Genomic DNA, 23,544 nt, shown 5'->3' on the forward strand with positions numbered 1-23,544 from the left:
GACCTCAACAGGATCACTGAGCTGCAGGATGCAGCTTTGAGGAGTGTGTTGGCAGCTCATTTGTGTTTGTGCCTGGAGGACTGGGAGACACCAAGGGCCAGGACTTGTGATCCTCTACACAGCTTCCGGTATGAATTATAAATACTTGCATTAAAATACATTTGAAAGGCAGTTTTAACACTGTGATGCTTCCCTAAAGATGGGGTCCTGTGTAACTGAGCATTGGAGACAGAGGAGAGTGATAGAAAACTTACATTCCAGGGAGGTGAAAAAGGGTTTTGCAGGGCTGAAGTGGAGGAAACTGTACAGCAATTTTTCTGTTGCTGCCCCTAGAGCACAATTACACCAGACAATGCCAGTATTTCCTTGACATCCTGGTGTGTGGAAGCAGGAGATGCTTCAGCAAGTTGCAGAAATCAAACATTACGATTTTGTAGCAGAAATTGAGCTCTGGATTTCTGAAGCCAAAAGCTGGGATGAGCCAGGCTGCAAGGGCTGATCTAGGATTTTAGCCTTCACAAGATTTCAGAGGTGACTTCTCCTGCTTATCCATCTTATCCTTCCAAATGATCCCCCCATAGCAGAACCCTTTGTAACCACATTTGTGATCTGATGTCCTGGCTGAAGTCACCTGCTCCTGCCAAGTGCACTGGTGCAGCAGGTTGAACTCTGCAATGACCATGGAGGGAACACATCACTACTTCTACCAAGACCACAGAGAAGCAGAAACCTTTGTCCTGGGGACAGGCAGGGGCAGAAAGCCCTGATAGTGCCTGAGAATGAGCAAGCAGAGCTAATGAGTGTGTCCTTGGGCAGGGTTTGAAGAGCAGCTGAGAGTTAAGTTCACATTTTGGATGTACCTTCCTAGCAGAGCTGAGCTCTCCAGCATGTTCATTCAAGGACTGTGAGCAGCAGGGAGGAGAAGGTGAATTATGAGCCCCTTGGGTGCAGACAACCAGAGGGGCAGCAGCAGGGTGTGCTGTGTCCCAGCTGATGATGGGACACAGGTTTTGACATCAGGACAAGGAACTCTTTTCAGGCCAACCTCTAGCACAGCTTGCTCAGGCTGTGCAGAAAAGGCAGGGTGAGAGAGGGATGGTGACTGTCCCCTAGAGCCACATCCAAGAGGAAAGAGGGGGAAAATGAGCACAGGCTGGCTGTGAGCACACAGGAGCTTGATGATGGGACAAGGTCTCCAGCACATGGTGCTCTGCAGCAAGGGTGATAGAAGTCACACTCATTTTACAAAGGAGCCCTGTGGAAGTACAAAGGGCTGAGATGGGCTGTTCCCCTTCTCTTATCTCACCCTTTTTTATTTCAAGCACCACTTTTCCGAAGGTCTGCCTGCAGAGGATGGGGCAGGCAGGACACCAAAGGCAAAATTCGTGTTTGCCCTTCCCAAGTGGCACATTTGCATGCACCAGAGGCATCGGTGTCAGATGATGTTTTGGGAGCAAGGTAGAGGAGGAAGGGGGGGATCTTTCCCCTATTTTGTTTTGTACATTCCTTTTGCTGGTGAACCTTTCCCACTGTGGCTGGGGCGGTTTTTCTGATGCCTCTTGGGTTTGTTCTGCAGCCAGCACTTCTGATTCTGTCTGGCCACATATTGTATTTGGCTGGTTGTCTCTCTCACTCTGAAAATTCCTATTTTTTTTTTTTTTTGTTTAATTTTTTTTTCTTTGTGGCATTTTAATATCTCACAACTGGCACCTTTACCAAGAGATTAAAGGTCTGTAAACAAAGAGCTGTTTTACAGGCAAGCTTTAACACAGGCAACAGGTAAGAACCCCTTGTAAAAGAGAATTTGGGGAAAATTTCTTCAGTGTGGGTAACGCTTTTAAAATATTTCTTCCACAAAACTAGGTATTACAAACAATTCCTGAGCTAACACTCAAATAAACCACCATGAATTATTCAGGTAATTAAAACTTTAAAACCATTTTAGGGGAAACTAGGAGAAAGTGAAGCACTGTTGACCTTGAAAAGTTTCTACAGTGATGAGAGAAAATCCAAATGCTTTTGGATGGGTGGTAGAGGCAGTTCAGCTGCCTCTACCTTCAGCTTCAGGGAGGAAAAAGAAGAGCCACAAATATTTTATGCTAATAATTTGTTTCACACTCTGGTAGGAAAGCCATTGGAAATGTATCCAAGGTTGTGCTGGAACTGTCTTGGCACTGTAGGTCTGGCCTTTTTATTGAGGTTAGTGGAAGCACTTCAGGGCTTGGCCCTGGGAACTGGAGAGAGCTGGATGGTGGGAATCAAGCAGCCAGCAGACTCTTGCAAGGAGCAGGGATCCCTTGGCAGGGAGACCATGAGTGGGTTTGTCCTACCGTGAACTTGTGTAAAAGCAGTTTTAACTCAAATCCTTTCCTTTGAACAATCTAGAGTGGGTCTTTTTCCCTTCATCACCTGAGAGTTTCCATGTTCTGTTCTCCATTAAAACCTTCCATCTGGTAAGTTCTGGGGAGCTTCTTTCCTGGCAGGGTGTCTTCCTATCCTGCATCCACCCTCCCCTGCCTGGCACACGGCGTGGAATGCATTGGCAGGTGCCAGAAGAGGGCAAGGGCACAAGTCAGGAGTGGCAGCAGCTCAGAGCCCTTCCCAAGGGCTGGCTTTGGCAAATTCCAGCCTGGCCCAAGGGCAAGGACTCCTCAGCTCAGGGGAGCAGCGTGGCCCTGGCTCTGCACGGTGCTGGCATGCTGTGGGACAGCCTGAGGCTGTGGAAGGTGCTCGGTTACAAGGACTCCAGGACGGTGCTGAAACGAAGTGCAAGGGACAGAGGGTGGAGGTGGATTAGCTAATTAATGCACAGCTTAATTAGGAAGTTGGAGCCAGGCATGCAAGCCCTGCTCTCCTCCTCTCCTGGTTCTGACCCCTCTCACTGTGAGTGTGACATAGGGAGCCACTGGAGTCCACTACAGGAAAAGTAAATATTGTTGTTTCAAGCAGAGAATGGTTTATTCTACAGCAGAACACAGGGTGCATTCTCTTGGAGAGCCCACATTGAGCTCAGGGGATTGTAGCCCACCCAGCTGCCAGTGAGGCTGCTCCTTCTGGCTGGCACAAGCCCTGGTGCCAGGTGTGGCACCCTAAACCCACGGGTGACGAGGGGATGTGTGTGGGGCTGCTGTGAACACATCCAGTGGCTCCAGAGATGGTCCATCAGCTCCTCCCTGCAAGCAGGTCCTTTGCTGGTGTTTGGGCCAGTTTTGGGCCAGCTGCCCAGGGCAGGATGGAGTCACTGGGGTGCCAATGGAGCTGTGAGGGGCAGGATGCAACTGGAGCAGGCACAGATGCTGGGGGAGAGGAGGGTACAAGCTCTGCCCTTCCCCACTGGAGCTGTGTAATCGTTTGTATAATCCCTTTAGCTTCGATGGCACCACGGTGATTTACAGCACTAATGCTTTGATCCAGAACATGATGGACCATGGGACACGAATTAAAATATGAGAGATGACTGCAAAGCACAAGTTTCCATTTGTGGCCAGCTATTTTGTGAAGACGTGACAGCAACCAGGTGTGAAGATCTTGCAGGAGATGAGGGAAAACCAAGCCAGTCCAAGCAGATTTGTTAGAATGTGAATGGGAGCACAGCAGCGTAAGTGCTATTAATAGGATTTACACAGATTAGTAAACTAATCTGTGCATTTCAGATTGGATTTCATATTATGGAAAAGAAAATTAAGCCACATACCACACAGACTTTCCAGGCAGTGATTTGTGAGTGTGATCTCTTTGCTGGTAGAAGTGGCTGCTCAGAAAAGTTGTGACAGCTCTGTTGGGTGGGTCAGTGACACCCAGTGGGAGCCCAGGAGGGGAGACAGTGTTGTAGCTGTGCTGGTGGATTTGGGAGACAGACAATGAAAGGAGCAGGTTGTTTAAGGAATGGCTCTTAAAATGCATTGCCAGGAGGCAAAGCAGTGTCCAGCCTTGGCTGCATCACCACTGGTGAAGAGTTGTCCTCCTGACTCAACTAAAATGAGAAGCTGTGGCTGCCTCATCCGTGGAAGTGCTCAAGGCCAGGCTGGATGAGGCTTGGAGCAACCTGGTCTGGTGGAAGGTGTCCCCACCTATGGGATAAGATGAGTTTTAAGTTCCCTTCCAACCCAAACCATTCTGTGCTTCTGTGAAAAATAACTTTCCCTTCTCTGCACGTGGACTGAAGAGGAGCAGAATTGGTCAAATGTCACTGAAGTGGGGAGGTAAAAGGAAAAGGCTCCCCAGAGGGAAGGGCAGAGTTCTCTTGCTGTGCCCTGCTCCTGGTACCAGTGTGCAGGAGGTGTGCAGGGACAGGGAGGTGGGAGGCATTGGCACAGCTTAGGGAGAGATTGAGCACACAGGACAATTCTGAGCAGTCGTCTGCGTAAGCTGAAAGTTTGATATATATATATTATATTATGTATATATAATATCAAATAATATATTCAGATTGCATAATATAAATACTTGTTACATATGAAAACATAATAGATAATATATGTAAATATATATTATACATTTAAAAAAATATTTTATATAAATGAATAAAGAAATATGTTTGATCAGTAGGGTCTGGCCTCAGTATTTTGACTGTGCTATTCCAGGTGAGTGAACCCCAGCCTGGCTGTGCCTCTTGCCACGGAGGAGGGAATTGCTGTTACTGTTGTTGTACTGATGGGGAGATATAAATCCAGACATTTAGGAACTGGACTTTTAGTTCCAAGTGGTTAACATCAGCTAATCTTGGGATAGTTACAGTTCAAACTGCCTCTGGGTAGGGCTTGAAAAATAAAGTATAACTCATCTTTCTCTTTGTGCTTCCTGTTATTTTGCAAAAATACAAGTTTTTGGAACATTTAAACACTCATTATAGTCAGGACTGAAGGAAGACCACCATTAGCCTTTCAAATTTCTGTTTTAGGCCAAAGCTTTAAGAGGCAGAATGAGCTGAGCAACCCAGTGTTTTTTCTTCTTGCAACACCTTGTTATGTTGCAACAAATAAAAATCCCAAAGTTGATTTGGTTTGTCTGTGAGAACAAACACTTTGGATTTTTCCTGGGCCAGGGCTGAGGGTGGCAGCTAATAAAAGGCACTTCAAGAAGGCTTCTCTCCCTTTTCTGCCTCCTTTCCCACAGCCCTTGAAGGTTCCTCTGGTCCTTGCTATGGGTGATAACTGAGCTGAAAACCATTTGTTACAACAGGGAGCCATTTGCTTTGTGCTAATTATGGATCCACCAAAATGCAGTTTGTATGCAGACAAACTGGTGTGGAGCTGGGGTCTCCAGCAACCTGCCCTGCAATGGTCTGTGCTGCCAGTCTTGAGAGCTGCCAGGAGCTGGATGCTCTGGAAATCCTGCCTGTGTTACACAGGGATGTAGAATGAATTTGCTTGAATTCCTTAAAAACAGAAGTGCTTTTACAGTGCTGATTTTAGGAAATGCATTTGTATGCTATTTTTTCTTGGGGGGGGGGGATTGTTTTTAGGTCAGTGAAATGTGTCTCTAACTTGAGTTATACTAAGTTGTTTTTTTTTTTTAATCAGCTATTAGCTTTACTGATTATACTGCAATAGTCTAGAAAATTAATTCAGAAGCCTAATTTTGAGTTTATGGAAATTTGAGCCCAGAGGCAGCTTTGACAAATATTCTCTTGAATTTGTAGACCATTTATTAGTTTGATTTCTAAAACAGCACCTATTTTATACCCTTGTTTATTTTCCTGAAGTGCCTTGTTGCACAAAGTGCTATCAGACTCAAAGGCTTGGAGAGCATGAGGCAACACCAGATTTGAAATAAAATGCAGCTAGATAGATAGATGTGATACACCCAAATTTATATATATATTCTGGCTTGGAGACCTTCAGTGTCTCCAAATTTATTTCTGTGTTTTAAAACCAGGAACTTAAGAATGAAGTTGAGCAGGAAGTTGTGGCTGTAACTCCTTTGCCTACTTCCCCACTCTCACCATCTACTAAGTATTGCAAAGTCCATAAATTGTGAAACCTGACAAATCAGAGAGTTGCTTAAGTATAAGATTGAGACTTGGAGCCAGGAGATTTCAATCCTGCATTACCTGGAATATATCATTACTGACAGACTTGTTTGGATTCAATTTCTACCAGCTATAAAGTGGGATTCTCAAATTCTGTCGTGCCAGCCTTGTTGCCTTTGATGACATGATACTCTGCTTGGAAAGAGAAGAGCCATCAGAGGTGACACAGCTTGGCATCCACCAGCCTTTGGTGCTGTTCCATGCCCCAATGAACTGGGGAAATGTGATCTGGGCAAAGTCTCTGCAGGGTGGGTGGGAAATTGTTCTGAAACTCTGATTGTCTTGTGCTTCCAGGTCAAAATACCACCATCTCTTGATCAAAGTGATCTCTTGATCAAGTGATTCTAATCAGCACAGCTTTAGGCTGTGTTTGCAGGGACATCTTGGATTTTGGAAGAGGGTGTGCTTATTAAATACATGATGATTCTGCACGAGCTTCACAGGGTGGAGACCTGGATCCTGAAACATGGGATCTTCTGGTGCCTGTGCTGGAAGTAGAGCTTGCAGGACAGGGAGCACTTCTTTCACTGGATGTGGCTCTGGTAAAACCTAAGCAGGAGCGTTCTCTAGATTTGGGCTTAGATATAGCTCTCCTACTGCTTTCCAGTGTTATGAATATGTTCAAAACAGCTGCTTATTTCACATTCATTTATTATGGCTTCTAGAAAGACCCTAATAACTGAGAATAGTTAAGAAATGAACAGAAATAGGCTCTACACTGTACCTTAATCTGAGGGTCTGGTCCTCCAGCCTGGTCCTCCAGGGCACCAGCAAATGATTATTCCTTGTTTGTCATGAGCATCATTCACCTGAAACAAGACTTGCTTTCATAACCCAAACTGATCAAAAATCTAAAGGAAAAAGATTCAGATCTTGGTGAAGAAATCTGGAAGGAACAGGAGCACTTCTCACCATGCACAGGTGAGCAATGCTTGCTCCCATTACTGGGTAACAAACACAAACTTGAGCAACTGCTTGAGTGGTTTCATTTGCTGGGGCTGACTTTTCCAAAGGAATGGGATGAAGCTCTCCTGGCTTGAGGCTCAGGTTAACTCTGCCTTTGGTTTGCACAAGAAAAAAACCCACAATAGCTACAGGAAACTGAGGCCAGAAGGGATTTACTGAGACCTGCTAACCATAGCAGGAGGTGCCAAATGTCCTGGCACCTCTGTACTGAGCCAGTGAACAACACCAAAGCTGGTGCTGTGTGATCTCTGTCCTGGGACCAGGCATCCTGCAGCACTGCTGGTCAGGGCAAGGCGACTGTGCCTGGAATGTGCAGCGTGCCCTGTGCTCCTGGGAGCACTTCCAGGCCCTCCCTGATAAAGCCAGACCTTGAAATAGGCTGCTATCAACAGCCTGCTGCCAGGTACTGCTGTTTTTGGAAGTCCTGGGTCCCACCTCATATCAAGAGTTCCGCAGGGCTGAGGTGAAGAGGGCAAATGAGAGCAGCCCTTAAACATCTCCCTTGGAATTTATCTGGAGGGTCATGGGGAGCTCACAAGCAAAAAAAAAAAAAAAAAAAAAAACCAAAAAACAAAAAAAAAAAAAAAACCCACACAGGGAAGATGCTACAGGGGCTCAGCTGAAGCCCCTCAGTGCTCACTGACGTGGAGGCTGGACCTGCTGTGTTCTTGCACCCAGTCCTTGTCCTCATGGGCAGATGTCTGAAAGAGAGTCTCACTTTTCTGATCTGAAGTTCATTGCTTTCTCAGCAAAGCTGGAGGACACGAAACCCTGAGGGTGATGTAAGGAGTAAAAACACCTCAGTGTTTTGAAGCTCTGGGGAGAACACCACTACATTAGTCGGGAAGAGGAGGAGAAATGCAGCCCTCAGAAGCTGATGTGACTCCCCACACAGGGGTGTGATGTGCCTAAATCCTTCCATATGCAGGTGGTGTCACTTCCCTAGAGTTTGCAGCTCTCTCTCTTGCTGATACTGTTTGGGCCTGCCTCTCCTCCAAGAGCAGCACTAACAGGGCACTCAGCCCCTGCTGCCTCTGCTGCTCTTCTGCCACATGCTCTGAGCAAGGGGACAACATGTTTAGCAGCAGCAGGTCAGAAATCTGAACCTGTCTGTGGTGTAGTTTTGGGACTGTGCTCTAATATATGTTGCCTACAAGAAGAAGAAGAGGCTGCACCTCTTGCACAACTTCATAGTGGACCTCAAAATAAAGATTTTTTTTTTAGTCTTGATCTGGTCAGTGCTCACTTCCACCTGCATGCATACAACACAATAGATAATGTTTTTTAATACACACAACATGTATATTTGTATGTGCATTGTGAATGTGCTTGGGATGCTGTTGAGTGTTGCCTTTTAAAACTGCCTTCTGATCCCCTGGCCTGCCTTGGTTTGATTAAGCAGCAATAAATAGCAAAATCCCCAGTATCTCCCAAGGACATCCAAATTGTCATTTGTTCTCACTGTATTCTTTTAAGAAGCCACTGACTTAGGAAATGCAAGAGCATGCACAGCTCAGGCTCGGGACTAACCCATCCTCGATCCCCTGAGCATTTCTCCCTCTCAGCTCCTTGGACTTGGTGGGAGATGAGCCAGACGTTTCTCAGATTGCTTTGATCTGGAAGTGGGTGGCTTTGGAGTCCTCCAGGGCCTGCATGTGCATCACCCTGAGCTAATGATCCAGGCAGGAACAGTTTTTTGGAGCCCGAGTGCTTGGAGGCCCAGGGATGCTGCTCCAGGGCCACTCTAGTTATCAGCAGGGCTATTGGTCGGCATGAGAAGGTGGCTGCAAACACAACAAATAAATGAAAGAAGCAAGCTCAGCTTTGGTGTCAGCAGCAAGTCCTCCTGCTGCTGTCATGGGATGTTGCATCCAAGCGGGATTGGGCTCCCGAGGAGGTGGCGTGAGCCAGTGGGCAAAGCAACAGGGGGAGTCAGAGACCTGGCTTTGCAACCCGCCTGTGCCACCCACCGCCTGCATCGCCCCGGGCACATCACCTCCCCTCCCCTCCCCTCCTGCCTCCTCCCAGCCTGCTTTTATTTCTGCGCGCCTCAGGGGAGGGGCTGCGTTTACATCTGCAGGCAGTGCGAGGGATACCACGAGCGCCGAGCTCGCCGCCTGTCAGCGGGCAGAGCAGGGAAGAAAATGATGCGGTGTAACGTTCTGGGAGTCCTTTCATAACGTAAGATCTCTCACAGAGCACTTTGGCTGCCACAGCAAAGCTTATTGATCAGCCTCAAGTATTCCAAATTGTGTCTTTCTGCCCGAGAAGTAGCAGGATGGAGAATTAAAGCACTTAAACGGGAGAATATTGTACATGAGTTATTGAGTAACCATCAGCACTGCTCCAGGGCTGCTCTGTTCCTCTGGACTGCATGCAACTTCTGAACATTTTATCTCTTTCCTTCAGCTTTTGCAGGCATGTGCCAGCTTCTGTAGCATATAAACTAGGTGCTATTTTTATTGAATCTGGCTTTAATGCTGTAGATTTTTCACACGTGTGTTGGTTTTTTATTGTTGGTCTCATTCCTGAACTTTCTGGCACCTCTAAGTGTGAAATCGGTTATGTGCACGTTGCTTGGCAGATGAATTCCTATTTCTGGGAATCATTTGCCTTCTAAAATGTATTTTTATATTAAAAATGTGATCTGTATCCATATACTGGCCTAAGATTCCAGCCCAGAGATTTCTGCAGCCAGAGATCATCACAACAGGGGATGCAGCCTGGAAGGAGACCTCTGCTTTCCAAGCTGTGAGTATTCATATTAAAGTCTTGTTTTACTGACCCAACCTCTGCCTCTTGGAGCAGCAAAATCCCCTTCTGATCTGGCACCAGGGAAAAATCAAGACAAATATAGAGGATAATAAGTGCTGTCTTCCAGCATTTTCTCCCTCCCCAGCTTGTCTCCCAGCTAGATCAAGAGAAACCACCCATCTCCCCGACCCTTCCTACCATCAGCTCCATCCCAGCTACTGCCTTGGCAGCCCCCTCCTCCTCCCTCCAGCATCCCCAGGCCCTGGGGGAAAGGCAGGGGCTCAAGGACCCAGCTGCTCACCCTTCCAAAGGTGCTGTCCCCCCTTTCTCCATCTGTGCACAGGCTGCCAGGGAAGAAAGAACCGTGGCTGTGTGTGGTTTTCTCGCCCAGGGTGACCTGGAACACATCTGCGAAGCTCTCCAAAGTAGCAGGAATGCGCTCCGTTAGGACATGATTCATCCTGCATACCGCATGGGTGGCTGCTCAGGGAGAATTTGGACATTTGCATACGCTGCCGAGACCTTCCGCTTCTCGCTTGCTCTCAAACCCCTGCACTTCATCCAGAGCCCCTGTGGGGGCTGCACAGCCAGAAATCCCTTCCCGGGGCATTGGCTGGAGCCAGCCCAGCAGCGGTGATCCTGGAGCTCCTTCCCTGCCTGCATCGTGAGGCAGAAACGAGAGAAGCTGCTCCCAGCCAGGTCGAAGGGTGCCCTCAGATCCTCAGCTCCTGCTGCAAGCAAAGCTGGGACAGAGCTGCTGCCCGGGGATCAATTTGGAATTTGGTCTCTGCAGGCAGGAAAATACCACCACAGTTCTGCTCAGGCAGAACCAAGGCACGGCAAAGGCAGCGCCGCGAACACGACTGAGCCAAGCGCCCGCTTCTGGGAAGGAAACAGGAATTGGGCAACGAGGCAATTGGCTCTGGCTTAGGGCTGCTCCCGGGTAACTGGATTATCTACTTCGGCAGCTGCAGAGTCGGATCAGCTTCGAGCAGAGGGGAGACGCTCCTCGGGCTGGGAGAGGACTCCCTGTGCTCAGCCTCGAGCAGAGGGGAGATGCTCCCCGGGCTGGGAAGGGATTCCCTGGGCTCAGCCTCGAGCAGAGGGGAGATGCTCCCCGGGCTGGAATAGGACTCCCTGTGCTCAGCCTCGAGCAGAGGGGAGATGCTCCCCGGGCTGGAATAGGACTCCCTGTGCTCAGCCTCGAGCAGAGGGGAGATGCTCCCCGGGCTGGAATAGGACTCCCTGTGCTCAGCCTCGAGCAGAGGGGAGACGCTCCTCGGGCTGGGAAGGGATTCCCTGGGCTCAGCCTCGAGCAGAGGGGAGATGCTCCCCGGGCTGGGAAGGGATTCCCTGGGCTCAGCCTCGAGCAGAGGGGAGATGCTCCCCGGGCTGGGAAGGGATTCCCTGGGCTCAGCCTCGAGCAGAGGGGAGATGCTCCCCGGGCTGGGAAGGGATTCCCTGGGCTCAGCCTCGAGCAGACGGGAGATGCTCCCCGGGCTGGGAGGGGACTCCCTGCGTTTGCCAGCAGAGCTGCGAGGAGAGAGCTGCGGCTGCAATCAATGGGAAAGGTGGAGGAATAGCAAAAAACACCAAGGTAGTGTCTTAGTGAGGAAGAAAAGAATGAATGTAATGTTTTTAGCTGTATCTGTTAAAAACAAACAAAATCTCCCCGACCTCACCTTGCTTCCTCTGGCCTAAACACAGTTTAAAGGGATGGAAGGCTGTTTTCCTGCTGTGTGTGCAGGCTGTTAATTATCTCTAATGTACATATAGCTTCAGTGAGGGAAACTATTTCACCTGCACAGATTAGTCTGTTTGGATTTACTGTCATTCATTTTGGCATCAAAATCGTAACCAGGCAATCCTGGTACTTGGAACACAGATCTGAAGTAATATGGTAATGTGTTTAAATCCTTTAATATCAGGGGAACATAACATTTCAAACTGTTCTCAAAAAGCTGCCAAAACCAAGTCTGACACTATGTGCAACATTTTAAAGAAAAATTTCAACAAGCAGGAATTTAGCAAATAGGAGCACACCTACCCAAAAAAGCCCCTGACACAGAAAGCATGCCAATGTCACGGGAACCACAAGTAAATACCGACTAGCAGGTGGAAGTAGATTTTAATAATATCTAACTAATTATGGTATAAATTTGGTCTGAGACACAAATAGGTTCAATATGATGTGTAAGATTTATGGTTTTTAATTTAGTATTTTAGAATTCTGACAAAACCCCCTCAAGTCAACAGAAAGTCTCATTCTTGCTTAAATAGGATGCAGATCAAATCCCTGGCAAGCACAGGCGCTCCTAGTTGCCATCACCTTTCATGATGAGTCATTAGAAGCCAAGTTTCTACTTCAGATTGCTTTTCCAACTCAAAATTCAAAACCCTCACATGACATCCAAACAGAAATATTTACACAAGATGTGTATAAATATAAAGTTTATTCAGTATAGTGTTTAGAAAAATAAGTTCACATCATCTCAGAATACAAATAAAACACTTAATTGTCCAGGCACAAACCCCTATTACAGTACAACAAACATACATACTTTAGATCTCTTTGGTTGGGTAATTAAGCACAGATATGTTTGATGATACACTCTGGGGCAGCATCACCTAACAGTGCAGTAAAATCTTCTTGATTATTCCCTCCTCTAACGCGTACATTCCGCTTAAATTTAATATTTGTTGTAAGGCACAATAAAACCCATATTGGAGAAATAACTGGTTAGTTCTGGACAAACAGTACATGCAGCAAAAGAACAAACATCCTCTGAATGTGAATCCTGAAAGCCAGAAGATTCACCCCCTCCTTGAGTTCAGAAATTTAAGAAGCAAGTTTTAAATTATATGAAACATACAGCTAAGGTATAAAATATCCTTCAAGATAATAACTGCTAGGTGATACAGGAAGACTTCAGGCATCCTTGCTTTTAAAAATACCATTATTTTTGTTTTCAGAATTATAAAATCACTATTCTTTTTGATGATTTGACATTCTTCTCGACCACAAGCACTGGGCAGTTCATGCTCCCAGAGCCCTGCACACATATCTCACATGATACTGGAGGGATGCACCCTCTTGTTCATCTGCCCTTGCTAAGGAAAGTGCACACACATTGGAGATCTATGGACATGAAAAGCTCCTGTGCACACAGGGCCAAATTCCACCCTGATTTATTTAACTGAAAATCATTACTGAGGTGATTTTGCATGATTTGAAATTAGAACCTGTCCATTACCGTCATCAATCTCAGACTGAGAGCAGTAATGACAGTTCCAGCCTCACCTCTGGGTGAAGCCACTTTCTGAATGAGTCTTCCTGAATCCACAGGTAGGGGAAAGCAGTAAATGGGAAGAGGTATATGCTTTGATAGACTGTGACTGTTTGGTTCTACCCAAGTGTCAGCCTTGTGCTCTGGTTTGTGCTGCCACTGTGTACTGGGCCAAATCCGTCCCTGATCTAACACCAGTGAAATGAATGGACCATATTCCCAGCTGGTAAAAAAGGACATTAAATTCAATGGAAATCATGCTAGTTCAGCCCAGCTGAGGACCTGGCCAATAGATGTCTGTGATTTACATTGCTGAAATGTCCTTGCAGGTAAGACCACAGGGATAATGCTGCAAATAGTCCACACAGAGCATTCAATTCATGTTTCTGGTTTCCTGCAAAACTCCGGGTGAAACAGAGGCAGCTTTAATCAAAAGTAGTAAAGAAGAGAGGGGTTTTTAACATCATGCTTTGTAAGAATTTCCTTAGGCATATTTTTCAAAGCTGAGTCTGGGACTAGTAAAGCAGTAGAATTTGGCAATGTTTTCTGTAAGATTTCCAGTGGACTTAGAAGTTACAAACATATGTGAAGTTGAAATGATCCTTTACTCTCATCCATAACAGGGAGGGAGGGAAGAGAAGGAATGTGTATGCCAGGTAGACATACCTTCCATTTAAACAACAGAATGTGATAATAAGGGCTGTCTGTGGGGCCTGGACACTCACTGCCTTCCCTTGTGTGGGAGACCAGCATCCAAATCCCCTAAACACCACGTAAAAATCCTTGGTTTGGGAGTCAGTGGAGCAATGCCTTATTTACAGCAGCCAAAGATCTGGCCCTGGACACTTTTTTGGGCTTTGAGTACTGTCTATTGAGAGCAGTGAGCCTGCCTGCCTGAGGGCCACAAAATAAAAACTTACCCTTGTAAGGAATAAAACTACTTATTTAAATTTCTATTTTAAACACACTGTACCGTGCAATGAGTCTTTATATTGTGCATATGTACCTGCAGAAAACATGAGGTTATAACTACATTATCTGGAGGGAATGACACTTACTTTCAATGGGAGGAAGAAAGGAAGAAAGAAAGAGTAAAAGATAATAGGAAGTTACTCGATATCTGGAAGACTAGAATAGATTAATCTCACTTTGTCCCAAAACACTGCTTTTATGTACATCCTCCACTCCCACTGCAGAGTGGGAAGTCTCCTATTAGAAGTACCAGACACTCCAAGAAACGTGCCACTGTAACAACATACACAGTTTTTCACATCAACTGTGCTGCAAAGCCATGGAATTCAGAGCCTCAGTAACACAATGAACGCAAAGAAGGAAAAATTTTAAATGAAGTAACAGGTACTGTTGTAACACCACAGTCTCTTCAGTTATGAGAGATGATCACAGCAACCAACAACTGCTCTGAAATATTCCCTAGCTTGCCTCCAAATATAGTCTGAGCTTCACAGACCAAATGTTAATCCACCATCAACTCCTTCAGAGCCAAGTACACATTCTCCATTAAAATGACAGCGATACGGGGTATTTCTAATTTTCCAAATGTCTGAATGATTTCATGCAAAGCATATACAGCTACTGTCATCACCATCTTAGTTACATGGGTGAAGAAGAGGTGGGAAACAGATTGCTCATGCTGGGGCCCAGCAAACAGATAAACAAGCAGAGTGGTTAGGAGAACTCTGGACTATCCGATTCCCTGCTCACGCGGAGCCCCCGGGAACGTCAGGGAAAGTTGTGCCAGGGGAACATACAGCTCCATGTCCTGCTTGTGATAATCTCTGCTTTAAAGCACTTGCCTCAAACAGCCTGTTTGCCTGGGAGCACATGGGGACAGCCAACTCTGATGGGCTGCTCCTGCCTGCAGAGCGTCAGCGACTCCGTACAGCTGCAAGTGCTCCCCTTGCACACTCGTTCTTCCCTTTTCCTGCTCTTTTCCCTGCAGCCCTGGCTCACAGCATGGACTCCAGTGCACACCAACAGAGCTCAGCCTCGAGGTTCCACAGAAAACCTTGCAAAATATGCAATATAGTGCAAAACTCCAACGAGAATGCCGACGCCGTGCTCATGGTGCACAGAAAAACCTTCATTCCTCAAAAGCTTTCCATGGAACCAGTTAAAACCAAGACAAACACGCTGGGATATGCTACCTTAATTATCTTTCCTTTCCTTTTTTTCTTTTTTTGTCCTTTACAAGTGATCTTGTTCTGTCCTCAGCCCGATTCAGAGCTCACAGAAGCTTATGAAAACATTTCCCATTGCCTTCCAAAGGCTTCGGACCAGGCCCCAGATGAGGATGAACACATGCTTTAGTTACTGTATATATTCACATTAGGGTAAAATATAACAAAACCAAACCCACCAGGATTAACGGCATGTCACTTTTGTACATCTGAATTCTTATTATTTTAAAGCTTTAAGGATGTGCTTTTCCATGCTACAAAAACTCCTCTGGAGGAAAGGTTAGGATCTGTTCCACCTGCCCAGAGCCCACCCTGCTTCTGCTGTGCCCAGGGAGAAAGGTGTGGACACCCATCCCCGGCCAGGCACGGACCACGGCTGCTGCAGCTCCCACCGCAGCCCCCAGGCTGCTTCTCCTGGGAGGACAGATATAAATACACACTCAGCTGCACTCCTGGATGGGGGCCTTGCTCGAGCAGCAGCTGAAGCTGTCCCACAGGGGCTGTTTGGCCAATGTGTAAACATGGGGTTCCCTTCCTTGGCCTGCCCATCCAACCTTTCCTGCTCATCCCATGGAGCCAAGAGCTTCCCCTCGGCACAACCCTGTGGTTGGACCCCTCCTGTCCTGCTGACATGGGGCAGAAGGAGCCATCCTTGGCTCTCTGCACTGCCAGGAAATGTCACCCACAAGGTCCAGAAGACTCTTAAACCTCCTCTTACTCGTGCAAGCAGGGGCACCCAAGTCAGCGGGTCTACTTGCAGAAGTAAGGCATCAGGATTTGGCCCTGAGGACGGATATTTGCAAATCAGTGTTTTTATTCCTCCGGCCACTGTGCTTTAGTAACAAAGATAAGGCCACTAAGAAGAAAGGCACGTGGAATTCTGTAAAAAATACAGAAAAGGGTTCAACTGAATCGCAAATTACTAACAAAACAAACAAACAAACAAAAAAAAAACCCTGAACACAAAGACAGAGGGGGTAGAAACAGTGACCTCCTGGGTTTGTGAGACTGGGAATTAATTTTCTAGTTTCAGTGTGATTAACATTTTACTTTTACAGTCTATTGCTTGAAAAAAACTACAAAAAAGTAAAACCTTGTCAGAAATAACTACGCTTGCTTCCTGCTCAAACAATAAAATAAATTAAACAGCCAGAAAACGTTTTCCTTTTCAATGCATTATGTCTAAAGTGAAAGGGAACATAAACCATAAATAAAATCCATTGTACTAATTAAAAAAAAAAGTCTCCTTTATAAGAACTGAAACAATATTTACATTCATACTGGATAGAAAGCTTCTGAATTGCATAATTAGAGTTTGAAACGATGCTTTTTCTGGTGCACTGACAAAATGCTAGCTGTAGCATTTAGAAACCTGTACACTATTGATGTGAGACTTTTGGTTTAAATGCAAGTCTGCTGGAAAAAAAGCAAACATACCAGTAACAATATTATGATTTTGTTTTGTTTCTTAACCTCAAACAACATAAAAGTAGCCAGAGAGGTATCGTCTAGAGTTCCTTAGAAATCTCTCAATGCCCATGGACTGGAAGTAAACAGAAAACACATGTCTGCATTATTGTTTCTACCATTTTGGAGTGAGATTTTTGTTTTCCGTCTGAAGCTAGGAGTGTATACTTACTGTTATAAGAGTATGTTGTACTATGGAGAGTCTAGTTAAATTTTCAGGGTAGTATCTGGTAGCCAAACCTGTATCCATTCCTCAGTACTTGCCCTGGCCATTTCCTTTCTCCTTTACTCTGCTTAAAAGAGAATACTGCATGCAAACCAAGTGTGGCAACCTAATTCCATTGCTGGAGATTCCTCTTTACATTGATTCAGACCACTTAAATGTTCTTCTGGTTTCTTTAAATGAGATAAAAAACCCACCAAACAAAAAAAACCCACAAACACCCCACTAGGTGTTTGTTAGGGCCTCAACAGGAGACTTATCTATTAAAACAGAAAGCAAGAAAAGAAAGAAGTTACAAGTCTTGCATAACTTCATCCATCTGAACTGTCTGCAGTTTGGCAAGTTCTTTTTTGTCCGTTTCCAGTTCTTCACATACCGTGTCAACCATGTTACTCATAACATACTTAGATTTGGAATCCAGCATCATTAAATTGCCAGTTGACTTACTCTCAGAATTAGGTAAGAAATTCTCTTTGACATCGGGTACGGCTTGCAGAACCAGCCTGTGCTCTCTGCCAAAATCCTGGTGCACTTGTGCAGGGGGGTGGCTGACACGGTCTCCACTTGTCGAAACTATTTCTCCAAGCACGGGCTGCGCTGTGGAAATGGACAACAGATCCTGACTGGTGATGAGGGGACAGTTCTGAAGGGTTGCATAGTTAGTGTTGCTGATAGATATCACCGTAGAGGTACTGGTCACGGGTGAAGACATGGACTGGCTCTCCGAGATACCAGAGCTCAGTTCTGCAGCATTTAAAAGAGTTGGTGGTGTGAGGGAAAAATTATGTGAGGGCGTTACATTCACTAATGAGGAGGCCAGGGACTGGAGTCCTGCACTGGATATATTTTCAGAAGACATGTTGACGTTCAGTTGCGTGTTCTGACTGACTGGCATCAACTGAGAAAACACCAGGCTTCTTTCCAGTCCTTCTTGCTTGACAGATCCTACTGCCTGGCCCGAATTGGGAACTGTATAAACCACTGCACTTGGAGTGAGAGGGCTGAAGAAAACCTTTCCTTGCTGCACTGTTGAAGATTCAGTTGTAAAAGTTCCTCCATCAGATGTGCTGGGGTTTGCTGAAACATTACCTAGGGAAAGGGAAGCAAAAGAAAAGAAAACAGAGATTACAGCTGGCAGAGAGTTATGCAGTCCTGGTCTTTTTTACCTTTGCAGTATACACATACACTAATATTTCATGTAACACTGAAAAGCAATTTTTGTAGCAGGTGAGAGAAAACTTGGTGTAGAGAAATTAATGTTGTTAATAGAAGTTGCTTCTAGAAAGTTTAAAAAAAAAAAAAAAGTTTCTGATATATTAGATTAGGTATCTTTCAGACTCTCATTAAGGAGCAAACAGTCCCCAGCCATGTGACTAAAATGAATGTGCTTTGGCCTTCACTAGTTGCCACCACTCAATTTCCATCTAAGAATAGAAGCATGAAAAGCTATTAAAGATAGTTCAGTGACAGACTACAGCTTGTGTGTGGGAACTGGAGACACGTCACATGAAATCCACTGCTGCTGGGGAGAACCTGCCCGAGCCAACCCGCACAGAAAACACGAAAAACCAGTAATTTCTATTGGTCTAACTAGGTAATCTTCAAGCACTCAGCTCTAGCCCCTTTCACCTTGCTTTATCATGTTTTTTCTAAAATCCTAATCCTACCACATCCACCATGCTGTGAAAAGTCACCCAGCACTGCCTGCCCTTGCTGAAAGCCATGGCACTGCTCGTGTGATGTTGTAGTGAGCCAAAGCAAGGAGAGGTGGCCAGAGATGACCTGAAGTTGTTTTCACTGGACTTGCCATGTCAGTTGTCATTATGGTAATTCCTAAAATAAGAAATACTGGCTCTTGGGACTGAGTCCCACTTGGAACACCTCTCTTTCCCAAAAGCAGTTTAATTATAAGAGACTACAGTTGGACACAGCTGAATATTTTAGAACAGCAACAAAGATAATTTTTTATTTTAGTTCACTATTAATTTCGGTTAATCAACTATGATTTTCTGGAAGATGTTATGCATACAAGTAAACCAGAATAATAAAGCCAGGTAACTTGAAGTTACTTGTCAGTATTATTTACTGGCTTACTTGAAATAGCCTGCAGCATGCTTCACTTGGAATAGGCAGCCAGCTATCCGTCCAAGACTACCAGAACTTTTCTCTGCACCAAGGATATGGTGGATCACTCTCCAGCAGGCAATCAGTGTTTTTAACAATGGGGGAAATGGTCAGAGAAGAACTTACTATGAATCTTAGGACTTTCAAATAGTCCTACAATACTTAAAAGGACAGAACTTTGTTTCTCACCTTTGCTGGCTGTTAGTTTATGCCTTTGAGCATGTGGATTAAGTGGCTTTAATAATTACAGGTGGCATTCAGACTAAATGTCTTCTCTCTTTAATCTTGCTTAAACTATGTGCCAATAACTTCCAGTGCCTGCGAGTGCCACATTTTAGGACCTTATAATTGTGCACCCATTTGAAATGTGGTTGCACAGCTCTAGTGGTTCTCTCTGTGCTTCAGCAAGAACAATTCACACCCTATATACATTAAATTCAAAGAAGCACATGAGCACAATTTGACTTTCATTATAGTATTCACAGCTCCTGAAACCAGAGAGAATCATTCCAGTTTAATCATTTTCATAATCAAAGATAAAGTGGCCAATGAGTACCAAACTGTGCTTTTTAACTGATCTGCTTCAAAAAAGGGATCCAGAACTAGGTTTGTGCTCCCTGGGATTCTTCCTGGCCAGCTGCAAGATTCAGACTATGGTATGTTAAGACCAACTCTAAAGTAAACTTGGGGAGGAGCCTGCACACTTGGCACATGAACCTGTGATGACATATTTCCCTTGGACTGAGGGCAGTTTTATCCAAAGAGCCTCACATTTTATATCTACAAGCTAGTGCTTACTTCTATTGTTTCCCTCAGCTTTAATCTTTCTTAATTATGGAACAGAAAATGTACAAGCAACTGCTTGGTCTTGTTGTGTCTACAGTAATTCAAAGTGTATTTTTGTGAAATGCCTTTGTTAAAGAAAACAAAAAAAACCAAAACAACCACCACAAGAACAACAACGGTAACAATTTCCAGCTGACATAATTTTCATTTTTATGAACCTTCTCATTGAAAGAATTCAGTGGCAAATGGGGAATATTATGAATTACTGAAACATGTAACATTTACAGATATTTGTGAAGACTCCTATCACAGACTTCTGTGAACAGCATGAGATGAAAGGGGTGCCCACGAGCATAACCCACTATAAAGGGAGGCAAACAGTATCACTTGGTGTTCTGCGTGTGGCCATGCCTGAGATACTATGTTGTTGATACCTTGGAAGAAAAGGACCACAGCTTCTAAAAGGCACAGTGTGCCTGATTCCAACTTTTTCTCACACCTCTTACTGCAAGAGGCAAAGCTTTTACCTTGCGAAGCTGCCACAGAAACTGGAGGCAGCTGCAGAGAAGAGAAACCAATGCTTCCGTTCAGCAGCTGGCCATTTGTTCCTGAATTGGGGATCTGGACAATGCCATACTGGTTTATTTGGACAGGAGCAGTAAAAGTAACTACGGAGCCTCCATCCTGGGAAGCAGCAGTTTCTACGCCTTCCCTTTTCACCTCTGAGCTTGGTATCAATCCTGGGAAAGTGACTGGGATGTTGCTGGGGCTGAAGGCTGCTGTGGCATTGGGGACCGAAGCCTGAAGGAGTTTGAAGTCTTTAACATCTTCTGACGACGATGACGACAGTATGTCAGTGATGGACACCCCGTTGCTCACAACACTCGTCGCAGTTTTGGGCGAATTTAAGGTAACAGTCTGCGAAGTGCCCACGCTGAGTCCATTGAGTATGACACTGTTGGGTCCCTGAAGAAACGAGCTACCATTGAGGAAGACAGGAGAGGTACTGGCAGGCATGAGGTTCCCATTCAACAAGACACCAGACGAGCTCAAGGCTATTTTAGTGTTTCCAAGCTGCTGCATGTAGACAGGCTCCATGTGCCCAGGAAGGCTGAGGCTGGCAACGCCGTCGGATGAGCTGGAGAGTGGATGGGGAGATAAATCCTCCCGCCCCTTACTGGATTCATCTTCTGTGCTAGGGTTGCCATCTGACTCGCTGCAGGAAAAAGATGGAGAGATGACATTGCATTACCACGGCATACCAGGATCTCTGCACCAAGGGGGACTTCTTGCTTTAACACAAGTATGTGAGAGTTTCCACGAACAATTTTTTTCCTGTGTTTTGCCTTTACAAGGCACTTTAAACGAATATTCAAGCCAAGGGAGGAGATTTCTTAGAACAGAACACATCAAACCAAACACTCGCCAAAGGAGAAACTTTACAGACTGGGTTATGGAGTTGTAAATAAATTCCTCCACCCCGGCGACCGAAGGGGGCTGGCCTGGGCCCCCCTCCGCCGGCCCGGGGTGCCCACACGTGTGAGACCGGCCGCGGCCATTTGGCAAAGCGCTGGGAGGTGAGGCAAGGCCGGGAAGCGCCGCCGGACCCTCCGGGCTCAGCCTGCCGCCCCCGGCCCGGGGGAAGGGGGAGATCCCGGCCCGCGCTGCCCCCGGTGCCGGCGGAGGCACCTCCGGCCGTGCCGGGCGGCCGGGGGGAGGGACGGAGAGATGGGGGGCGGCCTTTGTGCCTCCGCCCGGGGCTGCGCCGGGTTTTTTCGCTGACTGGTCCGCCCTCGGCTGCATTTTTCGGTCGCTCTCCCCTCCCTCCCCCCTCGCCCTTTGATGTGTCCCGCGGAGAGGGGCCGCGGCGGCACAATCGCGCCCTTGGTTGAGAAATGCCTTGGGGCCCCCTCCGCCGACCGCTTTCCCTCCTTCTCTCCCCGCTCCCTTCCTCCCCCCCTCCTCCCCGCGCTTTCTCCCCCCTTCCCGTCCCTTCCCGGAGGAAGGCGGGGGGCGGGAGCGGGGAGGTCACCTCCACCTGCCCGCGCCCCCGCCGCGGGGCGGGGGGAGCCGAGCCCGAGCCGCGGGCGGAGCGGGGCCGGGGCCGCTCTCCCGCCCCGCGGCGCGGCCGGGAGCCCCGGGAACCGGCCCCGCTCCCCCGCTGAAACCCGAGCCCGGCCCGCTCCCGAGTCAGGTTTCAAAACAGAGAGAGCGCCGGGACCCCGCGCGTCCTCCGGCCGTCAATGATTAACTCTGTCAGGCGCGACAATTGAATAAAAACAAGGAGCGGGGGGAACAAACACCCCCGTCCCGTCCCTTGCCGGGAGTCCGCCCCGCGGCTCCCCCGCGCCGGGAGCTCCCCCGGGAGCGCGGGGCGGCGGGTCCGGGAAGTTTCCCCGCGCCGCCTCGCACGCCCGGGCCGGGTGGGTGTGTTGGGAACGAGGGAGCGGGGAGGAGGAAGGAGGGGAGGACGAGGCGCACCGAAGGTAAGCGCCATGTTTGCAAGGGAAGAAAGAGCCGGGAGAGGGAAAGGCAGGCGGGAGAGGGGGCGGGGAGGAAAAGTTTTCCCTCACCTTTTGGACTGGGTCTCGGAAGGGTTGCGGTCCCGCTGCCTGCGGTTCTTGAACCAGTTGCTGACCTGGGTGAGGGACAGCCCGGTGATCTTGGCCAGGTTGCGCTTCTCGGCGGGCGAGGGGTATCGGTTCTGCTTGTAGAGCTCCTTCAGCGCGTTGCGGGACTTCTCCTTGAAGCAGTAGACCGTCTCCTCGCCGTCCCAGATGGTCCTGGGCAGGGGGTATTTCCTCCGCAACCTGTACTTGTCCACCGCCCCCAAGGGTCTGCCCCGGGCTCGCTCCGCCTCGGTGTAGCGAGCTTTGTACCAGAGCTCCTGCAGCAGCGGGTGGTTGGAGGAGTCGAAGTTGTGGCTCTCCAGGATGCTGTAGAGCTCGGCGTAGATGCCCTGGTGAAAAGCCACCAGCGCCCGGGCTTTCATCAGGCTCTCGTTGCCACGTAGCAGATCGCTCGGGGGCAAAGACCACAGGAACCTGGCCAGGCGGTCCAGGTTCCCACCTTGCTGCAGCGCCTCGCACACGCAGGCGACGTGGTCCGGGGAGAAAGCCAGGGGGGTCTGCGAGGAGGAGGAGGAGGAAGAGGAAGATGAGGGAGAGGAGGCAGCGTGGTGATTCCTGGCCAGGAGTTCTGTATGGAGCAGTACCTGTTCCGCGGCTCCCTCCTCGCCGGCGGCAGCGGAGCCTGCATGCTCCATGGGGAACTGGGCAGCGGCGGGAGGGGGCGGCGGCGCGGGCCCGTCGGGGGCTTCGGAGAGCATTTCCATTACATTTTCCTCCTTGATCTCTACCGCGATCACGATGTCGTCCGTGGCGGGGGAGGCAGAAGACATGTTTCGGTTTGTTTTCCTTTTTTTTTTTTTTTTTCCTTTCTTTTTTTTTTTCTTGTGGGGTTTCTTTTTTCCTTCCTCCCTCCCCCCCCCCCCACGTTCCCTTCTCCTCCTCTCCCCCCTTCCTATCTCTCTCCTCCTCCTGCTCTAGCCGATCAGGTTTCCCCCGGCCCCGCAGTGACCATCCGGGATCGCTGCTGTATCCCGGCCGCGCTCCGCCGCTCCCCCCGCCGCGACTCCCGCACCCGCCGCAAGACTATGTGGCCCCGCCCACCGCTGCCCTGGCCGCGCCCGCCCATTGGCTGCGCCGC

The 23,544-nt window shown here is 47.7% G+C and overlaps 1 protein-coding gene across 1 annotated transcript; it reads right to left on the minus strand.

The window, feature by feature from the left end:
• Positions 1-12,185: 12,185 nt before the first annotated feature.
• On the minus strand, positions 12,186-23,237 carry LOC128808786 (homeobox protein SIX4-like). Its single transcript, XM_053980321.1, has 3 exons — positions 22,410-23,237; positions 20,364-21,052; positions 12,186-18,015 (listed from the first exon to the last, which is right to left on the minus strand). Exons 1-3 carry the CDS (start codon positions 23,234-23,236, stop codon positions 17,219-17,221), a joined length of 2,313 nt encoding a protein of 770 aa, XP_053836296.1. The 5' UTR covers position 23,237; the 3' UTR covers positions 12,186-17,218.
• Between the last annotated feature and the right edge of the window lie 307 nt (positions 23,238-23,544).

This window comes from Vidua macroura, chromosome 6, assembly GCF_024509145.1.
Source record: "Vidua macroura isolate BioBank_ID:100142 chromosome 6, ASM2450914v1, whole genome shotgun sequence".
NCBI classification, from domain to species: domain Eukaryota; kingdom Metazoa; phylum Chordata; class Aves; order Passeriformes; family Viduidae; genus Vidua; species Vidua macroura.

Excerpts from the sequence above, each read along its gene's own strand:
- LOC128808786 (XM_053980321.1), bottom strand. The coding sequence starts at position 23,236 with ATGTCTTCTGCCTCCCCCGCCACGGACGACATCGTGATCGCGGTAGAG. Across the intron at positions 21,053-22,409 it reads TCCGAGACCCAGTCCAAAAG|CGAGTCAGATGGCAACCCTA; the intron begins GTGAGGGAAAAC and ends TTTTTCCTGCAG. Across the intron at positions 18,016-20,363 it reads TTCTGTGGCAGCTTCGCAAG|GTAATGTTTCAGCAAACCCC; the intron begins GTAAAAGCTTTG and ends CCCTTTCCCTAG.